The following is a 16,205-nucleotide window of genomic DNA, read 5'->3' as shown; positions in this document are numbered from 1 at the left end:
CCTTAACCAATTAATACAAGTTTTATTGCCTTACTTTTATTATTATTTTAAGTTATATTGTTGTTTTTATATTTCACATAAAAATGTTATCCCCATGTTATTGTATTGTATCGAAATTTTATTAAAAAAAAAAAAGACACCTCCTGAGTTTCTTGCGCGCGTTCGTTTCACGTCTGTGACATTCTTTTCCGAATGGATGGTAGTTTTTTACTTTCAATAATTAATTTCACGTCCTAATGATAATTAAAATATTTGAATTTTGAGCTTAAAACTGATTATTTGACCATGAGTCCCGTCAACCCGCGAAAATCCCATAAATTATATTCTTCCTGGACTTCGTGTCGTTCAAGATATCATTATATTGGATAAATCTATTTATTTATTTATTTATTTATAGGACAACCAGTAGTTGTTACATTCTAATACGCTTAAAATATATCAAATATTAACAAATAATGAGTTGAATGTACAACAAATTAAGGTGTCACAACATGCACAGTCATTGCTTCCGTGACACCAAGAAAACAATTATATAAAATAAAGCAAAAATTATAAAATCAAGATACGAATTTGAAAAGAAGAAGAAGAATATTAATCATATTTTGGCGCCTAACAATCACGTATTTTTTTTTTAAAGCAGGTAAAGAATCTTTAAAAATATCTACTTCACCACAGATGGAGTTATAAGTTCTTGATAGACGTGGTATGGGAGAAAATTGCTTAAGGTTAGTTTTGGCAAATGGCTGATGGAACAGGCCAGCTCCGACCTGCGCACGCCTTGATACTCGGCGGGGAACTCGTAAGCTGATGGAGTGCACGAGTGATGGACTGTCGAGCTGATTTCTAATTATTTTGTATAAAAATATTAGATCTAGCATTTGTCGTCGAACAGAAAGACTTTTCAAGTTAAAGTGTCTCAACTTATCGCAGTACGATGGCAATTGCTTATGTACCCCACAAGAAAAATCAAGGTGCCATAAGAACCGTTTTTGAATGCGTTCAACTCTTAATTGATGAATGTTGTATTGAGGAGACCAAACGATGCTACAGTATTCTAGATTACTGCGCACATAAGCATTATACAGGGTTATTTTAGTTGTTGGATTGCGTAATTTTTTACAGTTACGGATGATGAAGCCTAGCATTTTTGAAGATTTATTAATAACATTATCAATATGAGGCAGAAACTTTAATTTGTTATCAAAAAAAACCCCTGAGTCTCTAATATTAGTTTTATCCTCTAGAACTAAACCATTAATGCTATATTGAGTTCTGAGTATATCGCGGTTGCGAGTGAATGTGATAGAGTAACATTTACTTGTGTTCGATGTCATTTTATTACTAGTACACCATTTGTATATTGCATTAAGATCTTGTAATAAATCGCAATCTAAAGGGCTTGTTATAGTTCTGCATAACTTCAGGTCATCTGCAAAGAGATAAGTGCTACTGTGTTAGATGTGAGATACAATATCATTAATAAATAAATTGAACAGCCATGGCCCCAAATGAGAACCCTGAGGTACTCCTGAGATCACTGCGTAATTGTCGGATTTGAAGCCCTTCACCGCTACGTATTGAGTTCTCTTCGATAAGTAGGAATTAAACCATTCCAAAAGCGTCCCGCCTATTTCATATAACTTTAATTTTTGCAATAAAATAATATGGCTAACTCTATCGGCTATAAGGCTTTTGCAAAGTCCATGTAAATAGTGCTTACTTGTACACCAGCATCAACTGCATTTACTATTTCATTATGGTATACAACCAAGTTAGTGCTCGTTGAACGGGATTGAGTGAATCCATGTTGCTCATGTACGAGAAGTTGTTTTGTATGGCTCTTTAAATACGGATAGAGCAATACTTCGAATAACTTCGCGAATACGGACAGAATTGAGAAATAAAGTCTTTATCTCCGTTTTTATAGATAGGAGCTACTTTGGCAGTTTTCCATATTTCAGGGAATATACCAGTAGAAAGAGACCTGTTTATTATAAGAAAAAGTGGAAAACTCAAAGCTAGGCTGCACCTAGACACGAAATACGGTGGAATGCCAACTGGTCCAGCCCCTTTGTGAACATCAAGTTCATTTAACTGTTTTAGGATGCTTTTTCGACCAATATTTTGTTGACCAATATCAATAGTTACAGTATTATGAACAGTTGTACTAATTTGTGTGGTTGGATGAGCTGAAGTATTATCAAACGTTGAAGAAAAGTACTTGGCAAACAAGTTACATATATCATCGGATGCAGTTGTATCATTCAGATTCATATTTTGAGGTATCTGAACTAAATTACTGCGTTTATTTTTTAGATACGAATAAAAATATTTGGGATTAATTCTAATACTATCTTCAGCCCTTTGTATATAATTATTATAGCAAGATGTAGCTAGTTGCTTACATCTCTTATTTAAGATTTGAAGCGAAATTTTATCTAAGGGGTTTTGATAGACCCTATATTTATGTAAGTTTTCTCTTTTGTTAACTTAGTTAATTACTTATTGAACCACGGTGGATACTTGTCTTTAGCGACTCTAGTTTTAGGTACAAATTTTTCTATTAGACTGTGTAATGAAGTGTAAAAATGCAATGACATTTCATTTACACTTTCACACTGAGAAAATTTCTTAGTCCATTCTATTTTATTTAGCTCTATATTAATATTATCATAGTCAGTTCTGTAAAAGTTGTAGCGCAAAATATTATTGGTTTTTAGACAAGTACCATTGAAAGAATGTATTGTTATTTCTAAAGGAGGGTGGTGTGTGTCAATGTTGATTAGGGCGTCATCACAAGCACTGACAACTGTGCCAGATGTATTGCTCAGAACCAAATCTAATACCTTCTGGGTGTTGTTAGTAACATTGTTAAACTGTACGAGATTATTAAGCGCCAAGAAATCCACAAACATTTGACCTAATAAGGAACCGTTATTAATTATTGGAGATGAATTGTTGTTGATGGAAGACAATGGCCACGAAATAAAGTTCATGTTGAAGTCACCTACTATGTGGATGTTATCTATTTCCTCAGAAACTCGATTAAAATTATCTAGAAAGTGCTTAAGCATATTTTTACTTAAGGGAGGTGGGAGGTATACAGCAAATAAATAAATAGTTTTACTTCTACTGATATCAATGCTAACAAATAGATCCTCAAATTGGCTATCCCCTTCCTTATAGTGATTTGAATTAAATTTATTTGATACTGCGATAAGTACTCCACCACCATCCTTGCCTGCATTAAAACCGGAGCTTTGCCTATCTCTCCTGTATATCGTGTAACGACTGTCAAACAACTTTGCATTATGTATTCGATCATTAAGCCAAGTTTCAGTTAAAATTATAATGTCATAGGTTGCACATGTAACTGAGCATAAAAAATCATGTGTTTTAGTGCGTAGGCCTCTTACATTTTGGTAATATACACTTCAAAATATTGAATTTCAAAATTATACATATTAAGATAGCACAGAAATAACATAAGGAAATTATAGTTTTTTAAGTTTATCTAATGCCTCATAGTTTCGTATGTAGATGGAATCCTTGTTTTCATTCTTCCTCATAAAGACTCGTCTTTGCTTGATCCAGACAAATTTGAATCCCTTATCCTTCGTGATTTGCCTGGCAGCAGCGTGTATTTATAATCAAGAAGCAGGAAGGGTCATAAAAGAAAGTTTTGATTAAATTTATTAATTATTTAATATATTTAAGTATAAAATATATTTACACGATCATATAATAATATGTATTTCATTTAAATATTTAAATACACAATAGTTAATTATTAAAATATTAAATTTCTTATAACTAAGAGATATTATTTTATTCCAAGCACTAAATATATTTCAATCAATTACTTAAAATTACTGAATATTTTTTAGATAAAATTTGGCAGTCAATTGTAGTTATACAATATTAAAATACAGTCCACTAAAATATTTAAAAAGTATATATATATACATTTTAAGGCAAGTAAATACTATGAATAAATGGTTTTCGTCGTAAACCAATTTATTCTATTTATATTTAAGGACATATCATTCGCAGTCTGATAACGGAACGGCAAAAGTGTGCTTAAAGACAATGTAAGCACATTTTTCTCATTAGTCGTGTGTCAACCGTCACTGTAAGAATCAGACCTGAACTGAATTTACATTGCTGCTTATTCACTAAGAATATTTTAAACAACTGAAGTAAATGCGGCAATGTAATAGTTATTTATGTTGTGTAATAAGGGGTATTAAAACACGAATGTGGGTTTATTATTGCTAACATTAAAAAAAGCCAGTCCTACTAACCATTACATCATCCAAACGAGTGTTGTAATGTTGTACTGGATTTAATTACAACACTCGTTTTGACGATGTTTTGGTTATTAGGACATTGGGTGTTTTAATGTTGGCAATTAGCTAACTGTTTTATTATCTTTTATAGAGGATTTAAAGCATGGGTATAGATAAAGGTATATTACAGTGTAAGTCTATTATGGAGTAATTTGTGACATGTTCCATATTTCGGTTTTGTTCTTACACGACGTGATGAGTGTATATGTATAGAACGTTATTGTTTAGAATACAAAAACTATCTTAAATACTACTTAATCTAACTAGATACGTCATTAAATATTTTCTAAAAAATTTATGATTTTGATGTCTAAATCAAAGCTTCTATCATCAGAACTGGATTTTTGATACATATAGAAGTAAATAATATATTTGGAATATTCCAAAAAGTTCTGATGTGCTAAAACATAAATTATGAATTAAAAATAAACACAAATTTAAGTTAAATTTAACATCCTTCAAGTACATTCAAACTATGTTAAACTTAATTAAATAATATTTCTCGTCTTTTTTTTAAGCAATAAAGGGACGAGACACGAGTAGGACGTTCAGCTGGTTGTTATTGATGCGCCCTGCCCATTACAATGCAGTACCGCTCTGGGTGCTTGAAAAACCCCAAAAATACTGAGCAGCACTACAATTGCGCTCGTCACCTTGAGACTCATTTGCCCAGTAATTTAAAAGTAGCTACGGCGCCCTCCAGACCGAAACACAGTAAAGTTTACACATTACTGCTTCACGGCAGAAATAGGCGCCGTTTTGGTACTTATAATCTAGCCGGGATTCTGTGCAAAGGAGCCTCCCACTATTCAATATTTGTAATTAATTAATTTTAATATATTGTTTAAGTTTTACTTTATTTTATTATAATAAAGTGATATCCTCACTTTTGGGATTAGTCATACAATTAGATTTGTAACCAGAATTTATGAGCGATGCGGGACTCAACCCCGCGACCTCTCGGGTTCCGTCCGAGCGCTCTGATCCAACCGTTCGAGAAAGTCCCGGGTTCGAGTCCCGCATCGTTCATAGTTTTGGTTACAAATTGTTACACAAGAGTGTTATTAATATATGAATTATATTTAATAAAAGATATTAAATTACTATATACCTACGGTTTCTGACTTATTATTTAAGTTATGAACACTCCCAATGCGATAGTTAAGCGACATTCGTTTCGGAATATTTATCACCTAACCTTCGCAAACTGACAATATAAAGTCTTTCAATTGGACGTAATTCCAAAAAAATTAACGTTCCAAACCACAATCATGTCGAAATTGAGTTAAGACTGCAAAACTGGTCACGTGATTCATATTAACGGACTAACGAAAAATGGCAGCCCTACTGTCACTCTTTAAATGACATTATGACTTACGGCCTTTCCCAATATTCAGTCAATCTCTTACTTGAGTTAAAAACTTATCGACGGTAACTCATCTTATCCGTACACTCTGTGTGTCAATGGGACGACGTATAGCTTACCAGCGATAGAAGTTTGTATGGAAATTGCAATTCACGCGTCCCAATATAATAATGGCGATAAGAATAATTATCGAGTATATTGGGACAGCTTCAGATTACTGACAGTAGAAGGTAGTAATTTATCTCTACCTGTAGATAGTTGGGAACGGCCGTTAGTAGCCCAACCCACATGTATGGAACACACTAATATTTATAAAACCTTAAACAGAAATTCCTTAAAATGTGATTTTTGTGGCTTGGAACGTCAGGAACTACGTCAAATTTTATATTGTCAGGGTGTTCCTGAGGGATCGCTAGGAGCGACAGTGCGCTAGATGCCTCAGTGCACATCTGGCGGCCGTTCCCTTGGCGATGCGGTAATTACGACCGATTCCTTTGAAGGTGCCTCGTCCGAATACTTCCACGCATACCCGCACGCGTCTCCCGTCAGCCAAGCGCTCCGGTTTACTGGAAAAATAATTTTAAATAAATCAACAATTTTTAAATTCATAATTCAAATATTTTTATTCAAAATAGGATGTGACATCACTTATTGAAAGTCAAAAATCTACCACCCATTCCAACATGAATGCCTCAGACCTGAGAAGAATGGGCGGAACAAACTCAGCGGGCTTTTTTTCATCAAAAAATATGTTTACAAAGTAATATTGTACAATTATTATTTAACAGCCTGAGGGCAGTCGCTCCATTCCCAATCTGTGGTATCATTAAGAAAGTCATTTATGTTATAGTAACCTTTACCACGCAAACCTTTTTTAACAAATCTTTTGAATAACGTAATACTTTTGTTTTGAACATTTTCTGGGATCTTGTTGTAAAAGCATATACATCGCCCCACAAAACACTTACTACCACTACTTAGCCGAGTAGTAGGCATTATAAGCTTTTGTCTGTTCCGTCAAAATAATTCAATAATAATATTTAATATATATTTTATGGTTAAATTGCCAACTCCTCGTCTGTGGTGTACATACCCAAACTTGGCCGTATCTGGTTCAGCCTCGAGCAGTTCCCTCACAGGAGACTTGGGAGCGGCAGCACTGAATGCCTCCAGTTCTGCCATCATAAGCCGAGCGTACGAGGACCACACTGCTGCCACAGACATACCTGCAATCCAAATATATTATATGAATTCACTTCATCAACATCATCAGGAAGACGTCCACTGCTGGACAAAAGCCCCCCCAAAAGATTTCCAGCAGATAACTATATACTCGAACAAAGCATAAACACATGTTATCAATGATTACCAGAGTCCAGGAATATGGCGCCGGCGACAGACTCGAACAGATCCCCGAGCGCCTTCGGGACCTCCACATCTTCAGCTTGCTCCAGCTCATCTTCCTGGATCAGGTAGTGCTGGAAAATCAACATAAGCATCAACAAGAAATTTCTTGCCTCGCAAAGCCACTTTGTGGAATTAATTACCGGCTGCGGTTTTCCATACGACTTATGGACCTTCAAGGAAAGAGCGTACTCCCACCTTAAAGGCCGGCAACGCATCTCTTGAGACCTGTTTGACTCACCACTCTCACCCCGAAAGCCGCTTGCTCGTTTGCCCTTATTAAAATATATATATATATATATATATATATATATATATATATATATATATAAGACGAGGCAAACGGGCAGTACAAATTAAATTTCTACCAAAAATTTATGAAAAAACATCGATAGATGGTGGGAAACTATTTACAAAAAAAATGTGTACTTTATTACTTGTTGATTCTTGAAGTATAAATAATACGGAAAACGAAAGAAATTAATTCAAAATGCAAAAATAATTCAGAGTATTGTACGTTCCTTCGCAGCCCTTTGTATTATACGTCAAAATTAGTTCTCTGGACTGAAAATTAGCTCGCGAGTGGTGCTTCAAATAGGCACAAAAATTTTCTCTTTCTGTCAAACATATGGAACAGCCTGTCCAGTGGTATTTATACTGGTCGGTGAATAAAATTATAACAGTTACATAGCAAATTTGATTTCCTTGTTCTTTATGACTGTAGGAAAGTGACATTAAAGTGGGTCAAGATTCAATTTTGTCGATAGCACCTAGTTATATGAACATGAATAGCCCAGTCCGGTCGTTCAAACGGTGAAGTAAGTCGGAAGGAAGTCATGGAACTCCATCTAATACTTTTCAATGTATCTCTAAAACAATAACCAATCACAGGAAAAAAATACATTTTATTTATTATCCGATATAACAATGATACCTCTTCGCTGATGGAGTGTCCATTCTCCTCTTGTATCTTAACGTACTTCGTGAGCACCTCGTTGAGACCCGGAGACATGTGACGGAAGTATCTGACGATGTTAACAATTCTTATCAAAATCAAAATTATAATGAATTATGGTTAAATCAAAACTTTAATGACTTATGGTTACATCAAACCTTTAATGAATTATGGTTACATCAAACCTTTAATCAATTATGCTTACATCAAACCTTTAATGAATTATGGTTACATCAAACCTTTAATGAATTATGGTTACATCAAACCTTTAATCAATTATGCTTACATCAAACCTTTAATGAATTATGGTTACATCAAACCTTTAATCAATTATGCTTACATCAAACCTTTAATGAATTATGGTTACATCAAACCTTTAATCAATTATGCTTACATCAAACCTTTAATGAATTATGGTTACATCAAACCTTTAATCAATTATGCTTACATCAAACCTTTAATGAATTATGGTTACATCAAACCTTTAATCAATTATGCTTACATCAAACCTTTAATCAATAATGCTTATAATAAAACTTTTATGAATTATAGTTAAATCAAAACTTTAATGAATTATGGTCCAAACAAACCTTTAAGGAATTATGCTTATAATAAAACTTTGATGAATAATGGTTAAATCAAAACTTTAATGAATTATGTTTATAATAAAACTTTGATGAATTATGGTCCAACAAACCTTTAATGAATTATGGTTAATTCAAAACTTTAAGGAATTATGCTTATAATAAAACTTTGATGAATTATAGTTAAATCAAAACTTTAATGAATTATGGTTAAATCAAAACTTCAATGAATTATGGTTACATCAAACCTGTAGTGAATAATGGTTAAATCAAAACTTTAATAAATTAATCCTATCAAAACTTTGATAAATATGTTCAGTAAAAATTTTATAAATAATGGTCAAATATAACTTTATTGGATGCTGATTATCATAGACAAGAGTGTTACGTAACAGTGGTGCTATTCTCATACTTCTATTTATGACAGTAAGGGACGAGACGAGCAGGACGTTCAGCTGATGGTTTTTGATACGCCCTGCCCATTACAATGCGGTGCCGCACAAGGTAGCTAGTGAAATTACTGGGCAAATGAGACTTGACATCTTATGTCTATTGTAGTGCCGCTCCGAATTTTTAGGCTTTTCAAGAATCCCGAGCGGCACTGCATTGTAATGCGCAGGGCGTATCAATTACCATCAGATGAACGTCCTGCTCGTCTCGTCCTATATTTCATAAAAAAAAAACTTAGTAAATGTTGACAACGCATCTCTTGACACCTGGTATTTCGGATGGCCATGCGCGGTTGGGTTGTTTGTGATAAAACGTCTGTTACCACTTACTTGTGGAATCCATGCCTCGCAGCCAGGGTGGCGAAAATGGTGTTGTTGACCAGAGCTGACCTCAGGTCTGTAAGGGCGCCCGGGGAGTGTCGCCGAGGATCTTCATACAAGTGCCGCGTGATGAGATAGTCTGGAGATCATATCATCATTGTCACCTTACTAATCTGATTAAATTTGTAACCAAAATTTATTAACAATGCGAGACTCGAACCCGCGACCTCTCGGGTTCCGTCCGAACTCTTCCACTGAACCAATCGTCCTAGTGACGCATGGATCATAAATCTAGGTATGTCTTGTTCAACTCTCAGATTGTGGCTCCATCTATTTTCAATAATATATTAATCAAACATCAACACTATTTCAAAACAATTAAATTTTACTTATAAGATATACACAGCATCAATGTTGCACAATACGTCAGCTGTATAGCTACAGATATACTGACTTATTACTTATTACTTTGACGCGAACTCAGGATATTTCACCCGTCCAAAAAGTGTTTAACTATACTAACATATTTATTTTTTAAATAATATATTTATCACGTGGGCCAGTCTCATGACTAATGTTGTACTGAATTTCATTACAACACCCGTTTGGATGATGTAATGGTTATTAGGACCTACTTGGGTGTTTTAATGTTGGCAATAAGCTAACTGTTTTAGAATCTTTAATAGAGGATTTACAGCATGGCTGTAGATAAATAATCTAACACACGCCCCTGGATGAGAGTTACCTAATATCGCGTCCCCCAGGAACTCCAGCCTCTGGTAGCAGTCAGTGAGTGTGTTGGTGCTGTGGGACGCGTGGGTCAGGGCCTGCAGCAACAGCGACCTGTCCCGGAACCTGTACTGCAGCGTGCGCTCCAACTCCTCATAGCCTACAGCATACGACATACATGGCTCAAAAAAAGTATTCAATGTCAAAGTCAAATAAACATTATCCAAATGTCTTGAGTTTTCTTTAGTGTTAATTCCGCCAATATTTGTCTTCAAACAATTCGACTCGTGTCTCGCCTCTACACGAGGCATCCTCAGGAGATATTGACTCGCCAAACTCTGGTATGAGACTCAATAAAACCTCACTAACTGTCTGCAATTTCTCCATGGTGCCTGCACGAGCATTTCGGCTCGAAGGACCAATTTGACTATGTACGAGCTATCCAAATGTTTTGAGTTTTATTTAGTGTTAATTCCGCCAATCTTTGAGATAGTTACGGATTTCCGCAATGTAACTTCAATATTTTTTTGAAATAAACATTATTTAACTAGTCTTAAACTAAGTGCTTTTGAATTATCACTATAAATATTACTTTTAAACGGAGAACACACAAGAAACTCAACGGCCACTCTTTTTATTCAAATAGAGTATTTTACAATGGCTGTAATATATATAACAAATTCATTTGGGGCTGCATCCAATATAATATGAATAGTGTTTAAAAATATCAAATATGTAATAAAAAATAATAAAGAATAAACGATGGCTGGTCCATGCATCAACTCGTGAACGGGTGCTGCTTGTGGTGCCAGGTCGACCTGTTATCTATAAAAGAGAATGTATGTTTGTATGTTCCCTAATAACTCCTAAACTATTCGACCGATCTCAATGAATACTTTTGTAATAGATTCGTTGAAGCTCAAGGAAAGTTTGCATATATTATTTATATGGCAAAACAACGTTTGCCAGGTCAGCTAGTACAACAATATTTACTTCTAATGAGTGAAACTGAATCATCTAAATCTGAACTCGTGAACGGGTGTTTGTGGTGTCAGGTCGTCCTGTTATAGTTAATTAATTGTTATATTTGTTGGATTCAATTACTAGTTTTGACATTAATCACGACCATCATGTTCACGAAGCATCATTACACAAACAAAGAATTCAAGTTCTAATGGTTTAAAGTTGAAGCTCTAAGCACTAAAAAATTAAAGAGTTACATGTGTTTGGCAAATTTTGAACTGGCAAAAAAAAATAGTGCGACGAATTGAATTATAAAAAAAAACTTACCGGACAGCATTCTCTCCAGCTCTCCCTCGGGATCATCTATGTATCTCAGAAGGGGAGACGGGGGTGCTTTCAACTCGCCGAATATTGGCTATAACATAAACACATGCAATGTGGTAAAAGCAGTCATTATTTTAAAACAAAACGAAGGCATATATTATTTTAAGTATACTACTATCTTAGATTAAGGATTGGTCTGCCCTGCGCTTCAACTAGATACCGCACTACCTAAGAATAATAGCATTTTTCTTACGGCAACTATTAGATGACGGCAACTGTTGTATGCTTGTGTGCGTGGCATCTTTCAAATTTTGTAACATACGCTTCGTGTTATTTTACATTGAAATTAATAAAATAAAAATACTTATTGATGATATGTGATCCCAGTGTCTTTCTTATTTCTTGTAGTATTATTTTTACAAAGTTTTAGTATGCAGCCCGCCATTTTAGTTTTAATTATTAGCAAAGTTTAACAGATCATGTGGCACGTCGACGTCACACATTGTTCGAGACTGGCTCGAGTACGCCTACTTGGCATTTACTTTTTTGGCCTACTCATGTAAGGTATTGACTATTTGATGTTTGAGTATTGTTGTTGCATCACTTTACTTTTAAATGAAATAAGAGTAAAAGGCATAAAAAGGTATTTATTTTCTCAAAATTGATTCCTTTAGAATTCTTTGTAATGTCTTTTCTAATATACTAGATACTATTACCGCTTCGGAAACAAATGGCGCTCTGAGAGAGAAGAAGCGGCATAAGAAGTTCTCCCAGCATTCTTCTTCAGTCATTTCAATTGCTATAAAATAATCATAATCTAGTCCCAGGCTGTCCGATCACTTAGATATTCAAATATTTTAGAGATTGATAATTTGAGTCAAACTCACCAATATCCACTGGCCCTCTCGGTTCTGGTAGGGTCGCAGCGAGCCCACGGGCCTCCCTTCCCAGCTCCAGTCCTGGGGCGGAGGCTGGGCGTCAGCCACGCTCTCCTCATCAGAAGACGCAGACCCTGACTCACTGGACACCGGCATCGACGGCTTCGGGACTGTTCTCTGGACAATCCATACTGACATATCAATATATTCTTGACTACATTACAATATATATTCTTGACTAGCTGACCCGGCAACCGTTGTTTTGCCAAATAAATTATTTTTAGAGTTAGACCGTTTTTTGGACATTGCAACATTATTTTTCTAAAATAAAACATTTTTTTTAAATAAACACTAGTAGCCTAAATTACTCTTTATTACATCAGCCACCTGTCAATAAAAGTCCCGTCAAAATCGGTCCAGCCATTTCAGAGATTAGCCGGAACAAATAGACCGACAAAAATTGTAAAACTCATGTAGTAAAAAGCGGTTATTTCATTATTACAAACAGACACTCCAATTTTATTTATATGTATAGATAATGTTCTAAAAGCACATAAGCACATTGAGGAATTTGCTAGAAACTGTGACAATCATAATGTTAACACGAGGAATAGACTTAAACTTGTTATGCCTACTACTCGGTTAAGTCGAGTTATTAAGTCTTTTATTGGGCGATGTATATGTGATTCTACAATTTGATCACAGAAAATGTACAAAACAAATGTGATGCAAAATTTAAATGAATTGTTAAAAAACGTTTGTGTGGGAAGGGTTACTGTAGCATAAACGATTTTCTTAATGACACCACAGACTGGGAATGAAGCGAACATTCTCAGGCTCTTTAATTATAAATGTTTCGAATCCTATTTTGAATAAAAATATTTGAACTTCATATTAACATAAAATTTCGGGAAACTCCGTAAAATCTTCTTGTCCTATATACCACAATGTTTGAAGACGAAGATTTTCAACCAGTGTGTGTTGCCAGCGATGACTTACGGTACGCAGACGTGGTCGCTAAAAATAAGCCTTATGGGGAAGCTCAACGCCGCTCATAGGACAATAGAGTGCTCGGAGTTTCCCTGCGAAATCGAATCAGAATTGGTATCTGGCGTGAAATTGGGCAGGGCACATAGTTTGACGGACAGATGGCCGTTGGAGCAGTAAAGTCCTCGAATGGCGACCACGTACCGGAGGATGTAGTGTTGGTGATGATGATCACAAGATGGACCGATGATCTGGTCAGATCGACGGAATACGTTGGATGAGGGCAGCGCAGGACCGATCGTCGTGGAGATCTTTGGGGGAGGCCTTTGTCCAGCAGTGGACGTCTTCCGGCTGATAATCATGATGATTAACACACTAAAACGAGCTCTAATTTGCTGTACACAAATAAAATAAATCTCACTCACTCACTCACAAATCTCACGTGGAGGAGAGGGAGATCTTCATATATTTATTAATAAAAAGGTGCCCGCTGAGTTTTTTGCGCCCGTTCTTCTCAGGTCTCAGACATACATTATCGAATGGGTGGTAGTTTAGTGTAGTGGTGGTTTTAGACTGTCTATAAGTAATATCATATCCTAATTTGTTACCTCTTGGTGGACGGGCTCAGGCTCCGGGCGGTAGGGGTGTCCGGGGGGAAGGGGCACCTCATGAGTGGGCAGCACCCTAATCCCCAGCCATGACATGAACAGCAGGGCGCCGCGAGGCCCACACTCCAGGAGGTACGCTCCGATCAGGGCTTCAACACAGTCCGCTATCGACTTGTCTACAATCAACAATATCGATAATTAATATTTTACCAGTGGGAGGCTCCTTTGCACAGGATGCCGGCTAGATTATGGGTACCATAACGGCGTCCATTTCTGCCATGAAGCAGTAATGTATAAGCATTATTGTTAAGGTCTGAAGGGCGACGTAGATAGTGAAATTAATGGACAAATTGCGCTCTGACATGTTATGTCTCAAGGTGACGAGCGCAATTGTATTGCCACTCAGATTTTTTGGTTTTTCCAAAAATTCTGAGCGGCACTGCTTTGTAATTGGCAGGGCGTATCAATTAGTATCAGTTGAACGTTCTGCTCGTCTCGTCCCTTATTATCATTAAAAAAATATAATATGTATGCCGTGTCTAAAAGATTCAAAAAGAAGCAAATATTAATCGACAAACACACTCTGTTCCCTTTAGTTTCTCTATTTTGTTTCGCCTTCATTTGTTTTATAAGGCCGGGCCTTATGTAAAAGAGACCAAGAAGATAATAAAGTATCAGGCCCCGGCCTTATGAAAGAGAGACCAAGAAGATAATTAAGTATCAGGCCCCGGACTTATGAAAGAGAGACCAAGAAGATAATAAAGTATCAGACCCCGGCCTTATGAAAGAGAGACCAAGAAGATAATAAAGTATCAGGCCCCGGCCTTATGTAAGAGAGACCAAGAAGATAATAAAGTATCAGGCCCCGGCCTTATGAAAGAGAGACCAAGAAGATAATAAAGTATCAGGCCCCGGCCTTATGAAAGAGAGACCAAGAAGATAATAAAGTATCAGGCCCCGGCCTTATAAAAGAGAGACTAAGAAGATAATAAAGTATCAGGCCCCGGCCTTATGAAAGAGAGACCAAGAAGATAATTAAGTATCAGGCCCCGGCCTTATGAAAGAGAGACCAAGAAGATAATAAAGTATTAGGCCCCGGCCTTATGAAAGAGAGACCAAGAAGATAAAGTATCAGGCCCCGGCCTTATGTAAGAGAGACCAAAAAGATAATAAAGTATCAGGCCCCGGCCTTATGAAAGAGAGACCAAGAAGATAATAAAGTATCAGGCCCCGGCCTTATGAAAGACAGACCAAGAAGATAATAAAGTATCAGGCCCCGGCCTTATGAAAGAGAGACCAAGAAGATAATAAAGTATCAGGCTCCGGCCTTATGAAAGAGATACCAAGAAGATAATAAAGTATCAAAAAAAATGAATGTCGCAAACGTCAGAAAATTTTAGGAACCAACTTCACCCTGTTACATTAAATCTTAAAATTTCACTCTCATCATTTTTTCATAACGCGCCTAAAGAAGTATAACTTCAAAAACAATTCCGTCACATCGCCTCGGTTCATCTGTCACTTCATAAAACTACTCACCGGGTATGCTGTGCTGCGTGATCAGGTTGTACGGTATGAAGCATCCCGTACTGTCCACCGGTAGTTCTGTACTCTGTTTCTCTTGTGTGCCCTCCTAGTTAGAGGAAACTGGATTATTAACATTGCAATAAACAACTAGACACCCAATCATCATAAAATTAAAAGGTTGTCAAAAAAGATTCGAGCGGCGTTGTATATATATAAAATATTCATTCAAATTAACACCTTATTACGTAGCAGTTATGTTCAAAATCTATTGTATACACTCATTAGAAGTATTAACACTACGCGTGAGACGGACGCGAACACGAAGCAAGAACATGGAGTTAGTAACACAATTTTCTTAATTAAAGAGCATTTACGAATCTCCATCGTATTTAAATTTGGATATGTTGTTAAATGGACAGTTTTTCGCTAAACACTTTGTCATTGCGTGGCTTTGTATTCAAAGCGCGGTCGAAACACGGAGCTTTCTTCCAAGTACTACAAAGCTGTGGAATGAGCTTCGATACGACATGGGTACCTTCAAAAAAGCGCGTACTCCTTCCTTAAAGGCCGGCAACGCTCCTGTGACTCCTCTGGTGTTGCAAGAGATTGTGGGCGGCGGTGATCACTTAACACCAGGTGACCCGTGCGCTCGTTTGTCCTCCTATTCCATAAAAAAAAGAAGTGAGGGTTATCACTTTAAAAACATAACAAATGATAATGATGATGGATCTCACCGCCTGCGTGGGGTATAGTGTATGCGG

The 16,205-nt window shown here is 36.2% G+C and overlaps 1 protein-coding gene across 1 annotated transcript; it reads right to left on the bottom strand.

The window, feature by feature from the left end:
- Positions 1-3,680: 3,680 nt before the first annotated feature.
- On the bottom strand, positions 3,681-12,495 carry LOC126975393 (endoribonuclease Dcr-1-like). The gene is made up of 8 exons (XM_050823288.1): positions 12,332-12,495; positions 11,448-11,535; positions 10,174-10,317; positions 9,438-9,567; positions 8,054-8,144; positions 7,085-7,193; positions 6,809-6,941; positions 3,681-6,281 (listed from the first exon to the last, which is right to left on the bottom strand). Exons 1-8 carry the CDS (start codon positions 12,476-12,478, stop codon positions 6,128-6,130), a joined length of 996 nt encoding a protein of 331 aa, XP_050679245.1. The 5' UTR covers positions 12,479-12,495; the 3' UTR covers positions 3,681-6,127.
- Positions 12,496-16,205: the final 3,710 nt, after the last annotated feature.

The sequence above is a fragment of the Leptidea sinapis genome, chromosome 2 (assembly GCF_905404315.1).
Source record: "Leptidea sinapis chromosome 2, ilLepSina1.1, whole genome shotgun sequence".
Taxonomy (NCBI): Eukaryota; Metazoa; Arthropoda; class Insecta; order Lepidoptera; family Pieridae; genus Leptidea; species Leptidea sinapis.
Note: the sequence above shows the minus strand (reverse complement) of the source record. Positions and strands in the feature narration are given on the sequence as shown.